This window comes from Solanum stenotomum, chromosome 9, assembly GCF_019186545.1.
Source record: "Solanum stenotomum isolate F172 chromosome 9, ASM1918654v1, whole genome shotgun sequence".
Classification (NCBI taxonomy): domain Eukaryota; kingdom Viridiplantae; phylum Streptophyta; class Magnoliopsida; order Solanales; family Solanaceae; genus Solanum; species Solanum stenotomum.
In genome coordinates this window covers 18,275,991-18,303,726 of record NC_064290.1, presented here as the reverse complement: position 1 = coordinate 18,303,726, position 27,736 = coordinate 18,275,991, and the positions used below count along the sequence as shown (strand labels likewise).

The 27,736-nt window shown below is 35.4% G+C and overlaps 1 protein-coding gene across 1 annotated transcript; it reads left to right on the top strand.

Annotated features, from left to right (window-relative positions):
* Nucleotides 1–46: 46 nt before the first annotated feature.
* Nucleotides 47–17,311, top strand: LOC125876197 (myosin-17-like). The gene is made up of 39 exons (XM_049557315.1): nt 47–295; nt 3,901–4,026; nt 5,378–5,521; nt 5,643–5,788; nt 5,868–6,024; nt 6,142–6,200; nt 6,315–6,474; nt 6,556–6,705; nt 6,777–6,913; nt 7,003–7,149; nt 7,240–7,341; nt 7,430–7,487; nt 7,652–7,753; nt 7,920–7,957; nt 8,067–8,193; nt 8,276–8,446; nt 9,393–9,524; nt 9,619–9,728; nt 9,853–9,913; nt 10,105–10,282; nt 11,102–11,308; nt 11,436–11,554; nt 11,654–11,752; nt 11,834–12,055; nt 13,074–13,213; nt 13,587–13,704; nt 13,814–13,864; nt 13,964–14,044; nt 14,159–14,329; nt 14,432–14,587; nt 14,697–14,903; nt 15,491–15,628; nt 15,716–15,786; nt 15,879–15,978; nt 16,052–16,108; nt 16,201–16,257; nt 16,407–16,487; nt 16,616–16,698; nt 16,796–17,311. Exons 1-39 carry the CDS (start codon nt 293–295, stop codon nt 16,917–16,919), a joined length of 4,590 nt encoding a protein of 1,529 aa, XP_049413272.1. The 5' UTR covers nt 47–292; the 3' UTR covers nt 16,920–17,311.
* The last annotated feature ends 10,425 nt before the right edge of the window (nt 17,312–27,736 follow it).

The window sequence follows — 27,736 nt, the reverse complement described above, 5'->3', positions numbered from 1 at the left end:
AGTCTACCCATTTTCTTCTTCACAAAATACATACAGATATACGGAGGCATATACATATATATATATACGCAGATATATATAGATAGAGAAACAAACAGAAACGGTTTTCGCTTTACCATAAGTTGATTCATCGGAGGCAAGCTTTGCTTAATTCTTCTTCATCATCGTCGTCGCTTACTTCGGCTGGAATATTTGAAGTTTGGGGAGTCCGATCTGACTAACCGACTCAAACTTCGTTTCTCTTTGCCTTGATGAGTTGGGGAGCAGGAGATCGATAGTTCAAAACTCGTCAATGGTAAGTCTATGCTGAAACGGCGAGGTTCCTTGTCGTTTTATACCTCTTGCCTTGTTTCATTTCCGAAGGACTTATTGCTTGTTGCTCTAGTCAAATCTGTTCAGCGCAGAGTCAATTTGCCGTTTATTAATTATTTTGAGGTTATTGTGTGGATGAAATTTAATTCGGGTATCATTAGGAAATATTAGCGTTTTTTTTGGGTATGTGTGGAATATATAGGAATTGGACCGAGAAGAGTGAGAACTTCTATGAGGTTTTTATGACTGTATATCGATGGATGGTTTAAAGGTATTTCTTTGAAGTCATTTCGTAAAATTTGATTTTATCCATTTTTTGTTAAGTCTGGAATTTGGATGTCAGAAAGAGATAAACGCTAGAATTAACAACTGAATTGTAATTTGATTTTATTATTAGAATAAACAGAGGTTGCAGACCAGAGTGAGTAATCCGCATATTAAAAGAGGTTGTATGTAGTGTTAATTAAGAGGCTGCTTGTAGTAATAATTTGAGGAGCTAAAATTTGGAAAATGCAACTTCAGCTTTAGAGGTGAATGTGGCAAATAGACACTACACTACTGTGTTTAAATTAAACTTTATCTTGTTAGAGGTATCCATATATATATATTTTTTTTTTTGGAAATAATAGAGATAGAAATACCATTCAATAGAGCACTTAGTAATAATAAATAAGATGTAAAAATTAATAATAGTGAGATAGAGTTTTGGATACTGCTACGGAAGGCGTGTCTTCACAGTAGATTTCCGTTGCCACCTAGGTAATAGCAAGGTGACTTCCTACTTCAAAGGTATAACAAACCACTTAAGAAACTTCTAATGTGCACTCAAATAGAAGTTCTGGAGAACTCTTAAATCTCTCGACTCTCTCAACTGTTTTTTGCTACTTCAAAATCTCTCAACTGCATTTATTTGAATTTACAATGGATGAAGAAAAGAACAATATGAATAGTGGAAAGATGAAGGGCATGAAATCACTAGATTTGAATATTTTGACCAGTGGAATAGGTGTTTACAGGGAAGAAATAATTAACAAGACTTTCCAAGGCTACATGTATACTTTAAAGATTGAATTACAACTTTTTATAAAGAATGGATGTATCGTTTATAACATGGATGGGGCTTGGTTACGTGTACGAGCTTAACGCGTGATGTGTGGGTTAGACACATGTCATGGGTTTGAACCCTGCCGCCGAGAAATAGGCGCATGTCACATGTTCGAACCCTACTGCTGAGAAATAGGTGCATGTCTCATGTTCGAACCCTACCGCTGAGAAATAGGCGCATGTCTCATATTCGAACCCTACCGCTGAGAAATAGGCGTATGTCTCATGTTCGAACCCTACCGCTGAGAAATAGGCGCATGTCTCATGTTCGAACCCTATCGCTGAGAAATAGGCACATGTCACATGTTCGAACCCTACCGCCGTCAAAAATCTTGTGTTTAAGTGGAGAGAGGTAGAGAGGTGAGCTCATTATCCACCGAGTTCCGAATCTTGCCCCAGTTGCCTTCAAGGATTTCTTGGTCGTCAAAAAAAGAAAGAATGCATTAATTTTTTCAGAAAAGGTAGTCTCTTTGCAACAGTAAACACATTAAATTTTGAATCATTGAAAATAAATTTCGGTGTTTGTAGCACCTCAATGCTCTAAAATCAAAGTTGTCCAATGTCAGATGCAGCTATGACCACTGATCTCTTGTGGAGTCTCCTCATGTAATTACATTGGTCCAAAACTTGAGATGTAAAAATGAGTGACACATGGGTGATAAGATGTATATTTGCAAATATATATCATGGGACTTCTTGACACTGCAGGAAGGGAAGAAATTGATTAAGATATCATTTTCAGTTCAAAAAGGACAGCCATATTAATGTGAATTTAAAAAGTGTGTTTGTTGTTAACCTAAAAATACTACAGCAACTAATTATGTGTATTGGTCTCTTGCATAAACGAATAATGTGTACTAGTCAAAGTAAAAGCCCATGTAATATTTTCACAATGCTTCTGACGAGAAGAAGGATACAGTTAAAAATCAGCTCTTGACATTTTCTTTTTGATTTTTCTAATTACATTAGGGGAGTGGGAAGAGTGAAGGGAATAGTTTGGATAGAAACCACCTATTGTGTGAAAGTCTGCGACCAGTACCACTAGTCTAAAGCCCTAAACGTCATTCTAGCATCTAAGTGGTGAAGGTTCCTATGGTCAAATTAGTACAAGGCAGGTGTTCTTTCAGACGTTTTGTGCTTCAAAAATATTTCATATCTGATGAGAAGTTTGTAAAGAGAAAGAACATAAACAAAGTTATGTTTCTTTGTTACTTTTATCAATTTGATAACACTTGTATTATTCGAGAAAGAATTTTGTATTAGCTTTGAAAAGGATTACAACATAATATTGCTTCAAAGAGGAATGAAATAGGTTGTCATTTTAAGGAACCCATTAAGAAAAGAAGCAAGAAGGTCGCGAGAAAAGAAAATTTCTGAAGTTTCTGTTTAACTTATTTTTTTTTTGAAAATGGTAATGATGTATTATATTTTTTTATCTGAAATGCTTCAATTGAGTTAGTGGAAGGTTCGATAATTTCTTACATTAGCTTTAATGATCTTTCCCGAAATATCAACCGCCCTTTTTTTTATAACTATGGTGGCCACACCCACTTGCATGCACCTCAACTGATCCACATGGTACCTTCTATCTCCCATCAATGCTAACACAAGTTTTGGGGTGAATCTGTCCACCAAAGCTTAGATAGATGGAATGAAATCATCTAGCAGTTCTTTTCCTCTCAGCCCTCTCCTGATATTTATTCTAGAAATATCATCGTTTATTTTAGGATTCCAATTTTCTTTGTATATAGGAAGGATGCCTTAGAGCTTACTCATGTTAAGATATGTTTGGAAAGCGTTGACATATGAGGTGCTTTATTGTATTCAAATTTTAGCCTGCCTTACCTGTTCAAAAAGAATAGAAGTTTAGACTGACAGTTTCATTCCCTGAGTGACTCCTGTCCGTTTAGCTATATGTGTTGCTTTACAAATTTCCGATTATTTTTTTTCGTATTATGATAGAGGATAGTAGAAAGACCTCTATGCCTAGCACTGATGGAGAGTACTGCTTTAGATGCATGATTTCTTTTTCCGGCTGGATTCTGCGGTTCGACTGCATGCGTAAATTTCACAAAATGTCTTGCATCTTCTTCTTTCTCAAAAAGTTTTGTCTTGCCTTTTCTTGTCTGTTTCTTTCCATCTCTTAGTTTCTAAACAAGGCAATGCTAATTTATTTTTTAAAAAGAAATGTCAACACTGGACGAATTACCCACCCTTTCTTCCTCCCTTATTTCTTATTCTCTCCCCGTTAGTATGAACATAGTTTAAAGACTTGTCTTGAAGAATTCTTTGATCTTGTGTCTCAATTAATAAATTAAGTATGCCTCAAGTTGGACTTTGATATATAAATCCACTCTATTCAGGTCCATTTTATCTGAATACTGTGTATAAAGATTAAGTTTTCTGGTGTCGTATTCGAATGACTTGACATTTTGTGCAGTAATCATTGTCCTCTTGGTATCTCATGCAAGTACCTTTTTGCAGGCATCAGTCAACATTATTGTCGGTTCTCATGTTTGGGTGGAAGACCCTAAATTGGCATGGAAAGATGGAGAAGTAATCAAAATACATGGTCAAGATCTTCATGTTAAAACCTCCGATGGGAAAGAAGTGAGTATTTGGTTTTTTAACAGCAATATTTTTTCAAGGGCAATACTTTGTGTCAATCTGGAGCGACATTGAATGAATGTTCTCATAAATTCTGAACTTGTTAATGGATCTGGTCAGACCTCACTGGTGAAAGTAGATATTTTTTAATATTGAGAAATCGGTCATTTGTATTCTATTAAGGTGAAATATCCTGCATGTTGGTTCCTTTTCCTAAAGATAGTTTTTATATACCGTAAGGAACATACGACGTGCTATTGTTTGTATGTGTGTATTTGTGTGTGCATACATGTACGTAATATGCATGTGTGTGCATACATGTATGTAATATGCATGCATGCTATATATCCAAGTACGCCATACTGAGTATATTCAAAACATTCTTATAACTCGTTCTGGGTTGCGACCAATGGATGGTACTGAGAACTAACGCCTTCCCAATTCTAGCTAATGCAAATAATTGTTAAATCCCTCAAAAGGGCTATGAATGCACAAGCTTAGACCCATGTGATGGTTCACTGTAACTGGAATGCTTCGCGTGGAGAGAAATTAGAAGCAGGTCTATGGTAGAAGCTTTCCTTTTTTGACTGACATTATGAACCAAGTTACTTACGTGTACTTAGATTGGTTCACTTCTCTTTACTTTCTTATAAATGAATTCAAAAAGTATATAGGGTGATGAAACTGATGAACACTTTTCATATTGACGTTGTGGCTTTCTTTTGCATTTACACCTTGATTATTTTTCTAAATGTTAATTCTTGTTCTTCATGCATTGATTCTGCTTACAAGCACTTTTGCTTGTCACCTTCCTTATGCACCAAGAGTATCAGTTTTCTCTATTTCAAGTTAGTGTCAATATTTTAATTTTGATTGTCTATTGTCAAAGGCGGATCCATGATTTTAAAAGTTATGAGTTCCTACAATGACTTCAAGTTAGCATACGTTAATAAGCTGGTTCACACTGAAATTTATAAATATGTAGTACATTTTAATGCATATATAGGGTTAGAGCAAAAGCTACTGGGTCTGTGAACCCTGCACACATGTTAAATCCACCTCTGTCTATCATCATATTGGCTTCCAGCGAACACTTGATTCTTCTAGACTGTAACTTTGTTAACTGTGTTCTTCTTGTAGTGTTAAGTTTTATGTTCCTCCTAGTCATGCAGTCATTAACTTATTCAAACATGAGTAGTTTTTCTGGAGGACACTTCCACACTTTCAGATTACCTGCTGTCTGCCGGTCCCTGAAGTTTGAAACCAACAAATCAGTTCTTGCATTTTTTTGGTTGTGCCCAAAGTTTTTTCTTTTTTATCTAAGGTTTTTATTGTTTCAAACTGTTGATCTCAGGTTGTTGCTAAAATCGCTAAAGTGTTCCCTAAAGATACTGAGGCTCCTCCTGGAGGTGTAGATGATATGACCAAGCTTTCCTATTTGCATGAACCTGGAGTTCTGCAGAACTTGGCCACCCGATATGAGCTCAATGAAATTTATGTAAGAGCTCTGATTTTCCTTGTAATCATGCAAATTGATCGTCAATACCTGCTAATTGTATTCTATGAATTTATTATCCTTTGGAGAAACTTTTCTTAGTTTTTCTTTATCTGTTGTCTAGACGTACACTGGGAACATATTGATTGCAGTAAACCCTTTCCAAAGATTGCCTCATCTGTACGACACTCACATGATGGAACAGTACAAAGGAGCAGCATTTGGGGAGCTAAGTCCGCATGTTTTTGCAGTTGCAGATGTTGCATATAGGTTGAGTTCTTCTTTGATGTGTGTTCCTCTTTTTAGTTGCTTTGGCATGGCACTTATTTATTTCTCATTTTGGTCTCAGGGCAATGATCAATGAGGGAAAAAGCAATTCAATATTGGTTAGTGGAGAAAGTGGTGCTGGTAAAACTGAAACTACTAAAATGCTTATGCGTTATCTTGCACATCTTGGGGGCCGGTCAGGTGTCGAAGGACGAACTGTAGAACAACAAGTTCTAGAAGTAAGATGACCTTTCACTTCAACTTTAATCTATCATTAGCATTTTCCGCTGAAACTGGTCTTATTCTATCAAATTACTGTCTCAAAATTCTTGTTATTGTTAACACTTGACACACAGTCCAATCCCGTTCTTGAAGCATTTGGAAATGCCAAAACTGTGAGAAACAACAACTCAAGGTTAGCCACTTCTCTAATTGATGCCACAGTTGATGCTAATTGCTTCAGCAACTTTGTTGATGATTTCTAAATATGATGTTCCTTTCCGTGATGGAAATGGTATAATGCTTTCAGTCGTTTTGGTAAATTTGTTGAGATACAATTTGATAAGAGTGGGAGGATATCTGGGGCAGCTATACGAACTTACCTTCTGGAGAGATCTCGCGTCTGTCAAATTTCAAATCCTGAGAGAAACTACCATTGCTTTTATCTTCTTTGTGCTGCTCCAGCTGAGGTATCTATGCTTTTTTTTAATCGTCTTTATCTGATCTAACATTGGTGATGCACATAATTATGATATTCTTTTGCTTTGCAGGAGGTAGAGAGATATAAACTACAGAACCCAAAATCATTTCACTATCTTAATCAGTCCAAGTATTATGAATTGGATGGAGTAAATGATGCTGAAGAATATCTTGCAACAAGAAGGGCTATGGATATCGTAGGAATCAGTGAGGAAGAGCAGGTTAGTTTTCCTCCCGACTAATTTGTTTTGCGGTTAACATGAATTGCTAATGCCTTAACAAATTTGTTCAGGATGCAATTTTCAGGGTGGTTGCTGCAATTCTTCACCTTGGTAATGTCGAATTTGCAAAAGGTGAGGAGATTGACTCTTCTGTGATTAAGGATGAGCAGTCTCGATTTCATCTCAATATGACGGCGGAGTTACTCAAGTAGGTCTATTTTCTACTGTTGAATCTCACTGCATGTTCTTATTTTGGATATGTTATTTCTGCTGGATCTTATGAATAAGAATTGATAGGTGTGATGCCAAGAGCTTGGAAGATGCACTAATTACACGTGTGATGATCACACCCGAGGAGGTTATTACAAGGACTCTTGATCCAGAAGCTGCTCTGGGTAGCAGGGATGCTTTGGCTAAAACCATATATTCTCGCCTTTTCGACTGGTAAGCAAGCCAAATACATACACGCACTTAGTTGGTGTTCTATATTTCTATCTTCTTTTGTATCTTAAAATATTCGTCTATTGACTCCAGGATTGTGGAAAAGATAAACATCTCAATTGGCCAGGATCCAAACTCCAAGTCAATAATCGGAGTTCTTGATATTTATGGATTTGAGAGTTTTAAAACGAACAGGTAATCTTTCAGTATGGCATATGCTCTGCTGCTGCTGCTTACTTCAAACCTTAGTGGTGTCTTTCTAACAGTTTCCCGTGTAAAACAGTTTTGAGCAATTCTGCATCAATTTTACAAATGAAAAGTTGCAACAACATTTTAACCAGGTTAGATCTCATTCTTGCATTTTAAAACTGTTTTCCTCATTTCTTTATTTTCAATCTGATAAGGGTATATATGAGTAAGTTGTGATGTGTTTGCTGCCCCACCTCTTTGCTTATTAGGGGGGATCTTGGGTATTTAATAATGTCACTCCATCTTATGATTTCAGCACGTGTTCAAGATGGAACAAGAAGAATATGAAAAAGAAGAGATTAACTGGAGCTACATAGAGTTTGTTGACAACCAAGATGTGCTGGATCTGATTGAAAAGGTCTGCAACCAATGGGTTGATTCATTGTTTATTGATTGATTTTTTTCATTTTGTTGGAAAGAGGTATACCTCTGTAACTTATCATGCGATGCTATGATTTGTTATTAGTTCTAGCCTCAGTCTTTTGGTAACTTAAATTGTAACAACTGAAGTTGAAAACTTGCAGAAACCTGGGGGAATTATTGCTCTGTTAGATGAAGCCTGGTATGCATGCTTGATTATTTATTCATCATATATATATATATATTTCTTTTTCTTGTTTTCGGTTCGTCAGCTTATGATATAATTTTTGTTCATTTATTGGTCCTTGCAGTATGTTTCCTAAATCTACTCATGAAACATTTGCTCAGAAGTTGTACCAAACATTCCCTAAAAACAAGCGCTTCATCAAACCTAAACTTTCACGGACAAGTTTTACAATATCTCATTATGCTGGAGAGGTGCTGACTAGTTCGTCTTTATGGAAACATCTATACCTTCACAGTTTTCAATGCAAGGCTAAAGCGTCCATATGATATGCAGGTGACATATCAAGCGGATCTGTTTCTGGATAAGAACAAAGATTATGTGGTTGCAGAACATCAGGTTCTGTTAACAGCCTCAAAATGTACTTTTGTGGCGGGTTTGTTTCCTCCTCTACCTGAAGATTCATCGAAATCGTCCAAATTCTCCTCCATAGGGTCTCGTTTTAAGGTTAATTCATCTTTATCCATCAAGTATTTTGGTTAATGTAGATTTTAGAAACAATTAAAAGAACATGCTTCACCAATCCCAGGAAAATGTCTCTTCTTTTTCTTTATAGCTTAATTAGATGTATGAATTTCTATTATCTGGGTTTTCTATTGTGTGAGTTATCTTTCTCTTAATAACTTGATATTAATTACCAGGCGTAACATCTGAGTCATCACAAAGGTTCTTGAAGATGAAAATAATTAATGGATCAGCTGTATATGAAAAAATAAAGACTAATCTATATATCTAAGAGAAGCTTCTTACAAATAAATGTCTTATGAGGAGCTCTTGCGTTTAGTTTTCATTGTATACTAGGAGCTTCAGATTTGTCCAAGAATCATGTGGAGTAATAGAATAATGTATTGCTTCATGTAACTGAATGAGTTGTGCTTTACAATGGAATTTCTGAAGTTTTTGCTATCCATTCTTAGTCAATTGTATGCCTAGTAAATTCTAGTTAGAGTAAGTCTTGCCTTTGTCTTGTTAGGTCCATGTATCATTTGACTGATTGGTATGCTACTTTTTACCCGTAGCACGTTGTGGTTGTTAATGCTTGGACCTCCATCTCCACTTCTTTTATCACAATATTAATTTTGATTGTGTTCTTTTTGTTGCAATATTGCTTTTATCATCTCAAAAGATTCATATTTCTGCTATTGTGTTGTGTTTTAGTGCTTCTGTGTTTGTTTTTTTGTTTTCTCCATCTCTCTTTCTAGCAAAAATGGTTCATTACAGCATATGTGAACTTCTAGTATATGTTTTTATAGTGTTTCTGTGTTTATTTTTTTGTTTTCTCCGTTTCTCGTTCTAGCAAAAATGGTTCATTACAGCATATGTGAACTTCTAGTATATGTTTTTTATAATGATACTTTTCTGATTGCTGAAGCCTTTTCTTACATGCTTGCAGCTACAACTGCAATCTTTAATGGAAACATTAAGTTCAACAGAGCCTCACTACATCAGATGTGTAAAGCCTAATAATGCCCTTAAGCCTTGTATCTTTGAGAATCTGAATGTGATCCAGCAATTGCGATGTGGTGTAAGTGTCTATTGATGCTCATCCTTGTGCCTGCAATTGTAATGAATTTATTACTTCTTCTTGCCCTTCACATAAGTTGTTCTTTTTATTCTAGGGTGTCTTAGAAGCTATCAGAATCAGTTGTGCTGGATATCCTACTAGACGTACATTTTATGAGTTTCTTCTTAGATTTGGTGTTCTTGCTCCAGAAGTTTTAGCTGGAAGGTAAGTTTTCCAGACTCGTTGTGTGTCAATTCTAACTGAAACTTTTATTCTCATATGTGAATTTCCTTCTTTCCTATCAGTTTCTTTATGATTTTTCTGATGATCTATAATGATCCCTTGTCAGCTATGATGACAAAGTTGCATGCCAGATGATTCTAGACAAGAAGGGACTTGAGGGTTATCAGGTAAATTTTTGATATTGTGCTGAATCAAATGTTCTCATCTTCCAACTAGAGTAGGTTGGTTATTGAACTGCTGAGGGAATATCTGAGCTAGGGAAGTATTAGACAAGTTCTTTTATATACCTTTCGTGGCATCATGAAATCTGCATAGAGATTTTGGTGTCTTTACATTATCTGAATGTCCGTCTTTACAGATGGGAAAGACAAAGGTCTTTTTGCGGGCTGGACAGATGGCTGAGCTCGATGCTAGGAGAGCTGAGGTACTTGGAAATGCAGCAAAAATTATTCAAAGACAAATCCGTACATATATTATGCGAAAAGAATTTGTTTCTCTGCGTCAAGCTGCTATTCAGTTGCAATCATGTTGGCGAGGTATGTTTCAATCACTCATTTGAAAGCCTACAATTAGGTCACTGAAACTTCTTTCATCTGCTCCCTACTTCACTGAGAAGAATGTTTTGGGACTGGCCCATGGAGGAGTAGCTATAGCTTCCCTTTACATTGTTTGACTTTGATTTTTAAACATACATTTAGCCTAATACGGTGCTTTGAGGCCAACTTTAAGGAATGTTTCTAGTATTATATGATTTATGATGCTTGTGTATCCCCATGGTGCTTTATTCAAGTTTCAAAAGCTTTGGTTCAATTTACATATTCATGCACATTATTATTTATTTTTTATTAGAAATAAATTATTGATGATGTGGAGGGGAATACCCTGGATAGCCAGAAGTTTTAAAGAAGTAGATGACAATATGGTTGGTTACGATAGACACCAGCCATCTTATACTAACGGGAAGCTCATGGGTGCACCAAAAGTGAACTGAAGCCGATAGAAACACCCTAGTCTGCACAGAGTCGTATTCCACCTCTTCAAAAGCTTTACAGCTCTAATTTGGTATGGTCAATACAATGAAAAAAGGAAAAAAGCTCTACAGCTCTAATTTGGTTAAGTCAATACAAAATTGAACTGGCATTGAGAAGTCAACTGGTTTCAAGAGTTCTCCTGACCACAAAACTTGAAAACATATGTCAATTGCTCCAATTTATGATTAGAAATGCATAGGTTTCAACTTTTCTCTGCGAGTCTTGTTTGAGGACAATTACTTACTCTCTTATTAGCTGACTTGTCAATGTTTCTTCTTATAACTATTAACACCGTGTGTACTATTTTCTTGGTCATAATGTCAGCTATGCTGTCCTGCAAACTGTATGAACAACTGAGACGTGAAGCAGCTTCTCTGAAGATTCAAAAGAATTTCAGATGTCATGTTGCACACATAACATATACAACGCTGCATTCTTCTGCAATTATGTTGCAAACAGGCATGAGAGCCATGGTTGCTCGGAATGACTTTAGATTCCGGAAACACACTAAAGCTGCAATTAAAATACAGGAATTTATCTCTCTACTGCTATTACAATGCTTGTGATCTTCCCTATCATATATGCAGAAGATACATGAAGTCTTGAAATGTTGAAAGAGTATAATATCTGATACATGATTTGCTTACTATCCTGCAGGCTCATGCACGTGGCCATGCCGCTTATTCTTATTACAGAAGTCTTCAGAGAGCTGCGATCATTACTCAGTGTGGTTGGAGGCGACGGGTCGCCAGGAAGGAGCTTCGAAATCTCAAAATGGTTTGTTATGCATTTCAGAGATCATGTCTTGTAGTAATGTCTTCATATCATCTGGTTCAGAGAAGGAAGATCATTGTTAATGAGAGATTACTTATACAGGCTGCAAGGGAAACAGGTGCTCTCAAAGAAGCCAAGGACAAGCTCGAAAAGAAAGTGGAAGAACTTACATGGCGGTTGCAATTTGAGAAACGACTCAGGGTAAGTTACTCTTATTTCTAGGGAAGTTTCTCCTTGGTCATTTCCTAGATTCTGACACCATTGTTCTTTGGATTAATACAGGCTGAGCTGGAGGAGACTAAAGCCCAAGAAGTTACAAAGCTACAGGAGGCACTGCATACAATGCAAAAGCAAGTAGAAGAAGCAAATGCTAAAGTTGTCCAAGAGCGGGAGGCAGCACGGAGAGCAATTGAAGAAGCACCTCCAGTCATCAAGGAGACCCCAGTTATAGTTCAAGACACTGAAAAAATAAATGCCCTGTCAGCTGAAGTAGATAATTTGAAGGTATGGTTCCACTACCCCAAGGCTTATTATCTCTATAGTTGGACGCAAACCTTAATAAAAACTGCCAACCAATTCTTTATTTCCTTGTGAGTTAGAGGGCTTATGAATATGAATCTGTCCTCTAACCAAATTAGCCAGGAAGTTCAAGTTAGAGGGCATATGAATATGAAATAGCATATGATGTTGATTATTGCAAATAAAACCCCCTTGCCAAACATCCAATTCTACATAAAGTTTCGATTTCATAGAGAAGTCTTGCCCCTGCGCTTTGATAATTAGGGTGCTACAAGGGTTTGAACAACTTTAGGATGGACTTCACCTGTTTTATTTAAAGGGAAAGAGGAAGCCCCAGACGTCACTTCTTTGATGACGACCAAAAATTGAGTGCTAGTACATTTGAGACTTCTTAATTGGCTTGTTGTAAATAGACCAACGGTTATGGAACAAAGGATTATCTTGGACCTAGACCAAGATATTGATGATGATAGCCAGGAGAGGAAGGAAGCTAGTTAGTCATAGCTCAAGACTGATCGATGTATGGAAATCCTATGGAACATATAAGTCTTATTGTGCTAATGGCTATAGCAGGATTGCTAGACAAAAGCCTGGTATTGAAGTAAAAAAAGGTAGATAGGTGGGCCTATTATTCACGGACTTCAAACCATGCACCACCAGCCCTGAAGGATTTCAGTTATGAAAAAAAAAGAAGATAGTTGGATTGGGAGCGCTACAACGTACAATTCCTGTCACTGCATTTATTTGATCCATTTTACTGGATAAACACTGTTACAAGTGCATATGCTTGACTTTGATGTTGCAAAATATTCTGTATCATGGTTTCTGCAAGTGTACTCCTTAAGTTCATTCTCCACCTTGAAGTTGCTTCTGAGCTGGCCTAGGAGGAGGAATTAACCTCAAAAGATTCCCATTCATGTGCTAAATCATAAACCAATAATAAAAAGTTGATCTTTAATCGGTTGCTATTTCGTATAAAAAAGTTGTTTCATGAACTATCCAGGCTTTGCTGGCATCCGAAAAGAAAGCTACAGAAGAGGCTAGAGATTCTTCCAGGGATGCAGAGGCCAAAAACACAGAGCTGGCTAGCAAACTAGAAACTGCCGAGCGAAAAGTAGATCAGCTTCAAGATTCTGTGCAGAGGTTTGTAAATTAATATTGACTCTCTGTCTATGACAGAGTCAACTTATTCACCTCTTTATGGGTTTATTGTTGTTAGTCTGACCTTGTAATCAAGAGTCTTTTGATCAAACATACAGAGCAAAAGTAGCGCTGATTTGCCACGATTCATGTCTTTTTTTATTTTTGATTGAACCTAAATAAGGTTATGGGCATTGATCTTAAGATTTCTAGCTATGAACAACCAGCATGCAGTATAATAGTAGATTTACATCCTTAAATCATCACGTTTTGTGAGCTGGACTTCCCAAACATAGGATTTTGCAGTCTTAAAGAATGTAAAGACATTCTGACGCTCTCTTTCATCTACTGCCTCTTTGTTTGTCTCTTGTTTCAGGCTTGAAGAGAAGCTTTCCAACATGGAATCAGAGAACCAAGTGCTTCGTCAACAAGCTTTGACCATGTCACCAACTGGAAAAGCTTTATCTGCACGGCCAAAGACTACCATCATACAGGTGCACAACCAGTTGCCAATTCTCATCTTCTTAGATTTTTTTTTGAGGGAGTAGATTTTCATAATAGCAGCAGGTGGTCTAGATAATTACTCTCTTCATGAAATTGCAGAGGACTCCGGAGAATGGCAATGTTATAAATGGAGAATCAAAACCTAATTCTGTAAGTTCAATAGTTGCAGATTGATGTGTTTACTATCATTTTTTAATGTAAATTAAACGTCTGCCTCTTTTGATGTATATGCTTGTTTATATGGCATAGGATATGAGTCTTGTTGTAGCAAGTCCAAAGGAGCCTTCATCTGAAGAGAAACCACAGAAGTCTCTAAATGAAAAGCAGCAGGTAAGTGGTCCACTGGCTTGCACAAAATATTACCTGATCAATTATGCTTGTTTAATCACACTGTGACATCTAAACTTCGGAAATCGTTTTTGTACAATTTATCCTTTTTCACAGGAGAACCAAGACATGCTCATTAAGTGCATTTCTCAAGATTTGGGCTTTTCTGGAGGCAAACCAATTGCAGCTTGTCTCATATACAAATGTCTGCTCCACTGGAGGTCCTTTGAAGTGGAAAGAACTAGTGTTTTTGACCGTATAATACAAACCATTGCTTCAGCCATAGAGGTAGAAAGCTTATTACTTTGGTAATGTTATATCATTCCAGTTTTCCTGAACTTAATGTTTATAAATCTAAGGCAATTAATTTCTGAAACTTCTTCATTACAGGTCCCAGATAATAATGATGTATTAGCCTACTGGTTATGCAATACGTCCACATTGTTGATGCTGCTTCAACAAACACTTAAAGCTAGTGGGGCTGCTAATTTGACTCCGCAGAGGCGGAGATCCAGTTCAGCCTCTTTGTTTGGAAGGATGTCCCAAGTATGAGCTCTATGGTTTATATTAAGTTCTCTGGTTTCAGCTGGTTACCCAATTTCTAAGTCATATCATAGTTAATACTTCTCCTCTGCTATCTCTAATGTTTATGTAGGGCTTGCGAGGTTCTCCTCAGAGTGCTGGGCTTTCAGTTCTCAATGGGCGTATGCTTGGGAGATTGGATGACTTACGTCATGTTGAGGCCAAGTATCCTGCGCTGCTGTTCAAACAGCAGCTGACTGCCTTTTTGGAGAAAATATATGGAATGATAAGAGACAATTTGAAGAAAGAGATCTCCCCATTGCTTGGGCTATGTATTCAGGTGCATTACTTTTTATGAGCTAGTATTATTTATGCCACAGGTCCCAGAAATATTATGGAATAGAATGTTTACTGCTTGATGTGTAGTTTCAGCTAGTCCATATGCTTACTGTAGAATTGTTATGATAACTTGGGGTTTTTAGCACTTGGGTTGGTTGATTACCACTGAGTAGTTCTCTGATGCTTGAACTAGTCAATGTGTTAAAGCAGTACAATCTTATAGATTGATTGTCACTTAAGAAGTTAATCGGTATTGTAAATTATGCAACGAGCAAGCTCTTGAATGTTTCTGCCTGGTCAAGTCAGGAGTTCCTCTTATCTATTAAAATGACTGTAAAATAAATCAGACAAATCCAATGACTAGTGATGATACTTCTCTTCCAGCCCAAGGTGTTGGAACGAGTGGATCTTTCTAGGTTTAGTACTGTGCCTTGAAGCTGAGCAATTTATAGAGAGACCACCTTTTCTCTTTGGGACACTGTGTTACCTTTTCTATTTTGTTCTCTCCCCAGTGTAATTATTTTTTCTGCCGAGAGAAAGAGGGAAGGAGTTAATTTTGTCAGATCATTATCTACATAATGTCTGCAGGCACCAAGAACATCTCGTGCAAGTTTAATCAAAGGAAGATCCCAAGCTAATGCTGCTGCCCAGCAAGCTCTATTTGCTCATTGGCAAAGCATTGTAAAAAGTTTGAACAACTACTTGATGATGATGAAATCAAACCATGTAAGTTAAAGATTGAAGTGTTAAATAATAGCAACTGTCATTTTGTCTCCTTGATGTTTATATGTTTCCATTGCTCCACCTATGTAGGTTCCTCCCTTCTTAGTTCGGAAGGTTTTCACTCAAATATTTTCCTTTATCAATGTTCAACTTTTCAACAGGTAAATAGTTGTATGTTTTTACATTAAATAGATTTCATTCAGTACATTGTCATCTTCTTATGTGTCTGTGTGTTAACCTTCTTTACATTCAGTCTTCTTTTGAGGCGTGAGTGTTGCTCATTTAGTAATGGAGAGTTCGTGAAAGCTGGGTTGGCTGAATTGGAACAGTGGTGCTGCTATGCAACTGAAGAAGTAAGCATGTTCTACTGTATCTTTTCAGTTCTTAGTGCTATTCAGCATCTTATTTCTGTATTTTCATGTCCAGTTTGTAGGCTCAGCATGGGACGAGTTGAAGCACATTAGACAGGCCATTGGATTCCTAGTAAGAAACTGATTTCGGGGCTATGTGCTAAATGAATTTTTGTATGATGTGGTGCTTTTATCTGACTTTTTTTTTCTCTCAATTTCTCGCAGGTTATACATCAAAAGCCCAAAAAGTCATTGAATGAAATCACTAATGAACTTTGTCCAGTAAGGAGTCATTTTTCTATACTACTCCATTCTTCCCATTTTTTCTGCATAAAATTTGCTTCTTTCTTTTACCTATGAAAAGAAAAAAAAAACCTTTGTTTCTTTTGACTTCTCGCATGCTGCTTTAATTTATATTATTCTTTTATTAGGTGCTTAGCATACAGCAACTGTATAGGATCAGCACTATGTACTGGGATGACAAATACGGAACCCACACTGTTTCTTCAGATGTAAGTTCTTGCACGGTTGCACCTACAGTTTGGATGCCTATGTAGGTTTACAGTAGTTTTTGGTATTGTTATTAAACAGTTCGCTTGGTTCCTGATTATGGGTTTTATGCTTTACCTTAAACTGATAGGTTATTTCAAGTATGAGAGTTAGGATGACAGAGGACTCCAATAATGCTGTCAGCAGTTCCTTTTTGTTGGATGATGATTCGAGGTATCGTTTATTAAATATCTCATCCTCAATCTTTGGTATACATGTACATTTTATTGAGCACCTCAAATTCAATAGCTTGTCTTAAATTATGACGCAGCATTCCATTCTCCGTGGATGACATCTCCAAAACGATGCAACAAATAGACATTGGTGATGTTGAACCTCCTCCATTAATCCGTGAGAATTCAGGATTTGTATTCTTACATCAACGGTCTAGTTGATGGTGGTTCTAAATATACAATTCAACATGGAGATTGATGAATGTTTGCATAGCTCCAGAGAGCTGACGCTCCTGCACATCAAGGAACATGCAGAACTTGTGCATACATTGATTGTTGCATTTAATGGCTAGTGTATATTTTTGTCCACTTGATTTTGGACAATCGTAGCTGTTTGTTGTCCGGTTCAATTTATTCTTTTTTCCTCTCCTGCTCAACTGGGAGGTATTTTTATTATGCCAAAAGGCTTCTAGTGTGGTCATATGCAGGTATAGGCAGATGCATTGGTTTTTGTTGCTTGCCTTTATTTTTTTTGTCCTTGTCAGAGTTGTAAAGTCACTAAAGTTGTCAATTTTAGGTCCTTATTTGCTGTAGTGTGTAGGTGAAGTGCAGTTGAAGGTTGTGTTGTATAAGAAGTGTTAAAATTATTAAGGCAAAAAAGTTTGTGAGTCTTTTCTTCCCATTAGTGACTAGTTGATCTTTCATGATTTTGACTTGAAAAAACTGTTCTGATTTTTCTTTGGGAACTAAATTTAATCATAGCATAATGTTCTTTTCTTGCTAATTGCATGAAATATTCTTTTCTTTACGTTAAAATTTTGAAGAAGTAAGGTTACATATTACTTTGAGAATGGATTCTGCTAAAACGCCTATCGCTAGAGCGGTCCTAGGCCTCTAAACCAGCCAAGCCTAGGTGGCTAGATATTGCTACGGAGCCGCTAAAGCGTCTAGTGCTCTGCGGACTGCAAAAGCGGTCACATTAGCACTTGGCACCAGCCAAAAACAGCTAAGTCAATATCTGTTGTTCATATCCAAAGAAAAACAGATGAAAAATACAAATTTGAAAACCTCACTGTCACCTCAAAGAACAAATTATTCATCAATAACGAGATCAAACGAACCTAAAAGATGGATAGATAATTCATATAGTAAACACAAACAAGAGGTATAGTCGATAGTTTATAGTGTATATGGCAGAAAAATACAAACCCCAACAATACCAATTTTGGGAGATTTCTTTTCTACTTTTATTGCTAATCCTCCACAATTATCAAGTCCCTTTTCACTTTGATTTGAATTTTCTTAGTGTCCTTTCGACTTTCAATTATCTTCTACAAGTTTCTGCAATCCATTTCGACTTTATGCAGTCCTTTCTAGATATTTAGTATGTTAAGTTTTTAATAATAAGGTCTAAACATAAGCTATTGGGTTTATGTGAACTCGTGAGTGAGTCTCTAGATTGTCTCTGCTTTGCAGTTATCTTTCATCACTATAATACTTATTTATATATTTTACTTTGCTATTGTGCCCTTTCACGTACCTTTTTAGTTATACATTATACCAAATGTTGAGACTTTTCATGCAATTGCATACCCTCTTGATCCAATGCTTGCTCTAGATAAGATGAGGACTTTCGTATTGGATCAGTCACAAAAATTTAATGATGTGAGGTCAATATTGACTGTTTCTTTTGCTTATACAATCACAAGCATGTCGAAGTACTATTGTTGTCATGACCCAAGTCTATATTCTGCATGTGGTCGACACTCAGAATTATTGCTGGTCCGAGCGAAACCTTGACTTGGCATACTATCAATTGTTAAAAGATGATCATAAAATGACTTAGAAGAAAACGAACGCAATAACTTTATAGTTAAAAATATGAAAATTTGTATCATATGCATATGTTTATGAAACAATGGAGAAAGCTATAAATCATCCGACTCATCTATGAAGCCTCTAACATACTGAAGATAGGTTATCAGGATAGTATCACAGGCTGCCTGAATACTCTACTAGTGACATAGACAAACAAGTAATTCTCATGATGAATCGGAGTCCTCCAAAAGCAAGGAGGTCTTACCAAAGATAGAGGATGTGATCCTAATGATGTGCCTACTATAAATCTTGAATATATGAATTTACATCATATAATGATACAACATCGAATGATGTCACTGCATGAAATGTACGGTATGTAAAATAGTTGAATGAAATAACTAGCTAAAACTGAACATACTGAGTTAAATAAAGAGCTTTGCAGATAGACTCAAACAAAGTCAATTGGATATTGTAAAACGTGCATATGTGCTTTAACAATAAAATTTTAAAAATAGATATATGCAATAATAGGGAATATTGAAAAATAATAACTTTACTATTTTGGGGGAGTTTCTTACAACCGACATAAACCATGTGAGCAACATCGAGTCCAATAACTAACTCTGTTGGGAGGGTTTTCCTATACCTTGTCATGGTATATAATCTTTCTTTCTAATGTGGAACCACTAACTAAGCCTCAAAGGGACAAAAGAGTTGACCGACTAGTGATATACTCAAATTCTACGATGAACACAATTATGGAACTTGAATTTTCTAAATATGTGTCCTCTTGCTACTAAATAATCCTCCCAAAGTAGTCCATATATGCTCATAATATAACATGAAAGTTGTTTATTTGTCAAGATTTCATAGACAAGTTTGATGCATTTTATAGGTGATATTGAAGCTTGAAAATTATGATTCATCTACAAACATGGATTCCTCAAATTCCCTCTGTGTGAGTGATGCTTATCGTGACCAACGACACTAATCTACGGTTTGAGTGTCTACGATTGTCGATAATATAGTAACCCAACTAAAGGTTGGGGTCGTGTCTCAAGGGAGTGATTTTGAGAATTAATAGAAAAATAAAATTAAGCTCTAACTAGTCATAGCTAAAGACATTAACGATTAAAAACATAGTAAATTAAAGGGGGCGACACAAAAGTGCCAAATATCGATTGGGGGGTTTTGTCATAAGTAGTAAAAACAACAAAAATTAACAAGAAAATCAAGTATGGGGAAATGTTCTTGGGGTGTGACCGCAATATAAGTTGAGATAAATCGTTGGGTACATGCTTTCAATAGGAAATTTGCAAGATAATAGTGACTAGGCTAAGCTTTAGATGGAAATAAGTTCCTTCTTGGGCAACTTACCCCATTTCAAATGGGTTCCTTTCGGACACCCATTTGTCGCATGAAGACCAGCCTACGCCTTACCCCACTCACTCTCTCGAGCTGAGTGTTAGGATATGGGACTAGGGCTCACCCTCTCGGGCTGAACCTCATGGCGACCCACTCTTTAGGCCATCAGTCTAGTGGTCTTGGTTTCGTGACCTCCCTCTTGGGCAAACTGAAAACACATGGGTGGTTTTGTATTTGCAACTACAGACCCATTAAATTAAACCAGAACCACTAGGTGAAATCACCATTAAAATACATTTGCCCTATCAGCAAGCAGGACCCAACAACAATATCAACACATATTTGCTAAATCACACCCCAAGAATGGGGGTTTTTAGCCACACATCAAGAAATAAAAAAACACACCTAACATGATACTAAAATCAAATGGGTATAAGAAATTAAACCTTGGTTTAAGCAAAAGAAGAAGAATGGAGAAGACCCACTTCCAACTTGGGGAAGATGAAATCCTTCTCTCTTCAAGTCTCCCACAAAATCCTCTCCAAACTTCAGAGAAAATATCTAAAAAGTACTATTCTATTCTGAAAATAATAATAATGGTTTGGAACTTATAAAATTAATAAAGAGTTCAGTATTTATAGACTTCAAAAAATAGCACTGGAGGATCTTTTGGCGAAGTTAGTTGATGCCACCGAATGACTCGGCGACTCGCCCTTCTTCTATTTCATCGCCGTTTCATGCTTGCCTTCAGTATCTTCACGTTCTAGATCATTGGGCGATATAGTACTGCTTCGCGAAACTATTCAGCGAAGCGCCGACTGCTCCTGTCATCGCCTTTTTGATCCTCTTCCTTCAGGGCTTCGCATACTGGAACAAAGGGCAGAGTCTGTCCTTTCGGCGAATCACCAAAGGTTCTTGACGATGCTCATGCTTCAGCTTCTTCGTTCTTTTCAACCTTTTGGTTCCTTTTTGCGCCTAAGTGTCCATGCTTCCACTAAAACTTCAATTACCTGAAACTTAAGAGTTTTCATAAGATATTGAGACAAAATAAGCATTTGAGGACACTATTTCTATCAAAATAAAGCCCTAAATGAGTCCAATTTGTGGACTCATCAGTGAGATCTTTAGATATCACTTCTCCCATTTTGACAAATAACAATTGATTCTTTTATAAGGTGAGTAGTCCTTAATATAATACTTTTTGCCTTAATTAGGCATTCCATGTCGCTTTTATTTTTACAACTATTTATTTTCTTCTTATTTGTTCTCAAATGACATGAAAGTCGGAGCAAACGCACGTAACCATACAAGTCTATGTGTCGAGTAAATATTAATTTTGAGTGATATATTCTTGTGTGAAAGATTCAGTTCATTCCACTACCTTTCTTTTATGATTGAAAAATGTAGTTATACTAATGAACTTCAAGTTTTTCAACTAGATTTCTTTCGTGATTGCATCCGGGGATAAAATCACTGTCATTGCATGTATGACTCTAGGGTGCTATGGGAATTATCACATAGACTCATCCCCTCATGACATTCACCCACAATTAATATAATGACCAAACACATATGCAGACCCTCAAACTTATCCCTAAATTTCATTTTGGCACTCCAACTCAATCTTGTTTCATTTTAACCCTTTAACTCCAATTTTTATGTTTCATTTTGGCACTTCTAAGTGATGTGGCAGGGTGTGTGCGACACACTTTTTCTAAGAGAGTGAAAGACACAAAAAAGTTTTTTTTTTAAAAAATAATAAAAGATTAACCCTTCAACTTTATTTTTTTTATGTACCATTTAAACACAAAATACTAATTTTGATTTCTTTATTTCTATATATGCTCTTCAACTGCAATTTTGCATTTTAAAAATCGTTGTTCATCCGTTAATTATTGTAAAAAAATTCAAATTGACGGATGATCATTGATTTTTTTTTTTAAAAAGTAACAATTTCTTTTTGAGAGTTTCCCTGTATTTTTGCGTGAAAAATAACCGACGAAAGTGCATCAATTTTCTTTCTTAAGAAAATCAATGACAACCAAAAAAAGTCTATCGAGTTTCAATATTTTTTATAGTGTTATTAATTAGCAATTAACATGAGTTTTTTTTACTCATATTTAGTTGAATGAAAAATTAGAAAGCTAGTATTTGAGTTAGTCCAAATAGATTAGCTATGGAAAAAAAATATGTGATGCTATTTAATTTAATTAATTATTTTAAAAAGAAAATCAACACACTTTTGTCGATTATTTTTCACACAATAATGTACTGAAACTTTAAAAAAATAATTGAAGTTCATCCATTATTTTTTATAAAAAAAAAAGATATGACGTTGATTTTTAAAATGAAAAAGTGGAAATGAAGAACATAAATAAAAATGAAGAAACTTTTTATGTTGTATTTTTAATGACAAGTTTCTTCATTTTTATTTTTGTTATTCATTTCCACTTTTTCATTTTAAAAATCAACATCATATCTTTTTTTATATAAAAAATAATGGATGAACTTCAATTTTTTTTTTAAAGTTTCAGTACATTATTGTGTGAAAAATAATCGACAAAAGTGTGTTGATTTTTTTTAAAAAATAATTAATTAAATTAAATAACACCACATATTTTCTTTCATATCTAATCTATTTGGACTAACTCAAATACCAGTTTTCTAATTTTTCATTAAAGTAAATACGAGTAGAAAAAAAACTCATGTTCATTACTAATTAATAACACTATAAAAAAATGTTGAAACTCGATAGACTTTTTAAAATGCAAAATTGTAGTTGAAAAGCATATATAGAAATAAAGAAATCATAAACTTAGTATTTTGTGTTTGTGGTACATAAAAAAAATAGAGTTGAAGGGTTAATCTCTTATTATTTTTTAAAAAAATATTTGTTTTTGTCTTTTACTCTCTTAGAGAAAGTGTGATGCACACACTCTGTCACATTACTTAGAAATGTCAAAATGAAACATAAAAATTGGAAAAGGAACAAGGTTGAGTTGAAATGCCAAAATGAAATTTAAGGATCTGCATATGTGTTTGGCCTAATACAATTGTCACCTCCAAAGTTGTGATATCCATGTAAGAGTTGGAAATATATAGGCATGTGCGCAAAGGAAAGACTGAGATAATTAAGGAAGAAAATAAATGTGTCTAATACCATTTTCATGAATGATTTATACTTTCACAAATCTCTCTTCTTATTCTCTTTTTTTTTTTTTTGTGGATATTGTTGTTTTAAGGAAAAAGAGATTTGTGAATGTAAGTCATTCATGAAGATAGTATCAGACACCTTTATTTTCTTCTTCTTTAATCATTTTACGGAAAAGGGTCAAAATTGCCCTCGAACTATATGAAATAGACCATTTATANGTTGACGTGGCAAGCCACGTGAGACTAATCCTTCCACCTAAGCGTTGCCAACTAGGATTCACTACAAAAGAACTAGACCTTTAGCGGCAACAACAGTCGCCACAAAAGCCCAGAAAATCGTCACTAAAAGTTTTTAACATTAAATTCTAATTTTGTGTTTTTTTCTTCATTGTTTTTAAAAAACCAAATATGATATCGATTAAGTAGGAGTTTGAAGACACTATATGTTTTATTTTTATGTCATATGTAAATGTATAAAATGTACAATGATGCATTATATATATATATAGTAGGAGATTTGAATCGAGAAGTAATTTTGATTATTTTTCGTAATAATATTGGATGTTTTTAATATGGATATTGCAAGTTATTTATTTTAGAAAATTAGGTCGCAATCGAAAATTAATTATCATATTTTTTTTTTTGAAAAAATAGGTTTTACTAGCGAATGGTTGTTGGAGCCTTAGTCGCCACTAAAAATCACTCATAACCTTTAGTGGCAATATTTTGGGATTTTGTGGCGACTTTGTCGCCACTAAAAGTCAAGTTCTTTTGTAGTGAATCTTAGTTGGCAATGCTTAGGTGGAGGGATTAGTCTCATGTGGCTTGCCACGTCACTAAGAAATTGGGGTGTTAACTCTTGAGGGTATTTGTGGTCTCCTGGGATAACTGCGGGGGTATTTTTGATCCCAAAATGTAATGGAGGGTAAAAGTGGTCTATTTCGCATAGTTCAGGGGCAATTTTGACCCTTTTCCGATCATTTTATTCTTTTCTTTGTGCTTTTGCCTAAGCATTTCCAACTATAGAATGAATATCATAACCTTGGAGGTGTCAATTGTATTAATTGTGTGTATGGTGATGGGGATGAATTTGTGTGAGAATGCTCATGTAACAACTTGAAAATTTCTAAGTTAAGATCTGAACTATTCTTCATTTACACAAGGTCGTGTCGCGTAATTTTTAAATTATACTTAGGTGTTAAGGTCATTTTTTTAATGTGAGAATAACTTTACAGATGAATTAAGGTCACAAGAAATCCCTAGCACACAATTGAGTTGAAAGCTTCCTTATCGATTAAATTTTGACATAAAATTATACTTGTGTCAACTTCAAACGACCATATCTTTTTGCTCATAGTGAATTAGGTAACCCATGACCTATCAAATTAAAGGTATACGAGTCATCTTTCAAATACCACCAAGTTTGCCTCAATTTTTAGTTTAGAGTAAAAATTTATGCCCATTTTAGTGAAGCCCTGTCAGGCAGTTGATGTTCCATGACTAGACGTACGGACGGTAGAAATTTCGACGAATGGTAGACCCTTTCGTGAAGGCTTGCTGCAACTTTCTTTTCCAGCGACTTTCTACACACGTTCTAGGGGTATTTTTGTCCTTTCCCAAGCCTTTTAACCCTATTCTAAGTGGGTCTTTAATGTTTTAACTGTGTGTATCATTCAACTAACTAGTTTTCCTCTCAAATTCGTCAATCTAAACATTCAAGTATTTACAAATTTTCTTAAAGCTCACCTAGGGATCCTTCTCCAACAAGAATCCTAAAACCTTTAAGCCAAAAATTCAAGATACTAAGAGAATTCTTCCACCCAAGGTTTTCCCATGTTATTTCACTCTAAGAACTCCATAAAAGAATTTCTTTTATCAAGATCAAGCATCAAGATTCCAAGACCAAGGATTTCATCCAAGAAAGGTAGTGTTCTTACTTGGGGTCAAGAAAAATCAAGTCTCCCCCAAAGTTTTCGGTCTAATAGCTTCATAATCAGGCATGTAAGACTATCATAGTGTTGGACTAGTTCATCCTCATTCCCTACATCTACTTTCAAATCAGTAAAAGAATAATCTAGGGTTCTATCCTTAGATTTGAGTATTCTTGAGATAAGTTGATGTGGAGTTCTTGAGTTCCTGATTATTGAATTTCTGTTTCTAATTATTGAATTGTTGTATATTGTGCATTGAGATTTATTGAGTTGATTGTTTATGTCTATTTTTCAGCATGAACCCTATCTCTGAGCATTCATTGAGTTCTTATTGAGAATCTTTCTAACAAACATAATTGTTTTAAACTGAGTTCTGAGAAAGCAAAGAGGAATTTAGAGAAATATTTTGAAAAATGGTTTGAAAAAGAGTATAAGGAAACTAAGAAGTCCCAAATGTATCATTTTAGTACATTTAGAAAAGAGAAACTTTGATATCTAAACGAGTTATGAGTTTAGAGATATTTCAGAGCAGTTACCTCTTTAAAGAAGATATTTTGAGTAATTACCTCAAAAGAGAAAAAATATATTTTATAGCATGACTATATATTTTGGAAGTAGTATTAAACATCGATATGAGGATGAGTTCAGACAACTCAAAATCCTCATAAACCATGTCTGCCAACATGGATAAATGATCATACTTTTTAGATAAATCTGTATTGCTTAGTGAATCCACTTAGTTGAGAGATTCAATATGTGACACGGTATATATGACATTTCTTGTAGCATGGGTAAGACGATGTATCATTATGTAGCTTATAGTGAATGTTGTTGGTTAGAGAACCTCCCAAATAGAGTTAAAAGTATATTTTTATCATATCACTTAATATGTTGAGTTTAGAGATGAGTAAGTATTTCGCTAAAGTTTTAATGATTTCACTTCCGTATTTCATTACATTAGTTGAGTATATATTTATATCTATTGCGGTCCTTTCATTCAGTTATTTGTTATTCAGCTATATTACATACTTGTACATTCAATACATTACTGTCATTCAACTTGCATATTTTAATGATGTAGATACAGGTTCTTAGGATCCTCAATAAGAGTCTGTTGAGATCACTTCATCTGCTCATTAGATTTTGAGTGAGACCTCCTTGTTTCAGAGAACTCCAGTTTTATGAGTTGTTAGTAGTAGTTATCTTGAGGAGTCATGGGTATTGTCTTGACACTCATCTTTGTACAACAAAGGCTTTATAGATAGACAATTTTGGAGAGTCTTTCAGTTTCAGAGGATTTCTTTAAAACTTATGTTTAATACTCAGTATATTTTGAGAGCTTTGAGATTTAATACACTGTTGATTTAGTATTTCTTTCACTTTGATGCTTGTGTATGCTTGAGTTGGTTTTCCGCTTGTAGTTAGCTAGGAAGAGGGTTCACTTGGGACCAATAATGATTCTTGAGTGTCGGCCACATCTTGGAAGTAGACTCGGGTCATGAAAAACTTGGTATTAGAGCACATAGCTCAAGCGTCTGAGGGTGTCTATGAAGCTGTGTCAGTAGTATATTATTTATGGTTGTGAGGGCCCCACTTCTATTGATGTAGATCTATAGACATTTAAGAAAACTTTTCCTTCTTTCATACTCTAAATTGTGCAATAGACATGTGTCATGAGGAACGTATTCAAACCTGTGCATTTCTCAAATCTCTTCGACTACCCCTCATACTCAAGGTGGTTGAAAAGAAATTTCAGATCCTTATCGATGAGTTACTTTCAGATAAAGTCTTCAAAAAGTCATGATATTGTGGAGGGGTTTGAGAGAAGCCCGTGAGTGAGCTTAAGTGTATTGATTTGAAAGAGTGCACCCTTATTCATATGACTCGTGCATTCGAGCTAAAAGCAAGATGTGCTCTCAAATTCTCTTCTCTAACCATGTTTCAAATGATTCCCTTTATGAGAGGAGGGTGTTTTAGAGCGCTTGAGTAGTATTATCACGCGAAAGATAATATGAGTTGCAATGTTATAAGCCAGTAGTAGTAGAAGTGCCAGAGTTAGAAGTACACATTTAAAAGTGTAGTAACTTAAGAGATGGGGATAGTTATTGAGTAGAGTATTTAAGTTGTACCAATTTACCTAGTAAGCCATTAATGAGGAGTTTTCCCCTTATGTGTGGGCTAAGGAGTGGTAATTTTGTGTGAATTTCATGATAGAAGGTAGAGTAATATTTACTAGTCATGATGAGTTAGAGTATACTTTAACCAGAAAGGACTTTATGATAAGGTGTCAATGCATTAGCATTGACAAAGTATAGGTGTGAATAAAAGATCAGAGTATTCATGAGGTGATAGATCTAAGCTAGAATTATGATTTTTTAGGGAGAGCCCATGATATTCAGAGAGTTATAGAACTAATTAGGCAATGATGTATAATGAAAGGGTAAATAGTACTTAAGCTATGAAAGGGAACGTGACGGTAAACTGTAAGTATGTACACTGGGAGATAAAGATTGACTACTTGTCATGAGGTCTTAGTGAGCGAGTATTTCTTAATTTTATCTAGTAGTCGTAAGTTAGTATAGTATGTGAGCAATTATATTGCATAAATTATGTAGAGAATTAAGGTGTTACTTTTTGATAAATGTGAGTGATACAAGTGTGGTATTATGACTCTTAGATGAGAGCAATGAAGTGTGACTAAGTCATTAGATTAGCAAGATCATTAAGAGGTGCACCCTAGATCGTATGTAGTTAGACGAGCTTCTAATT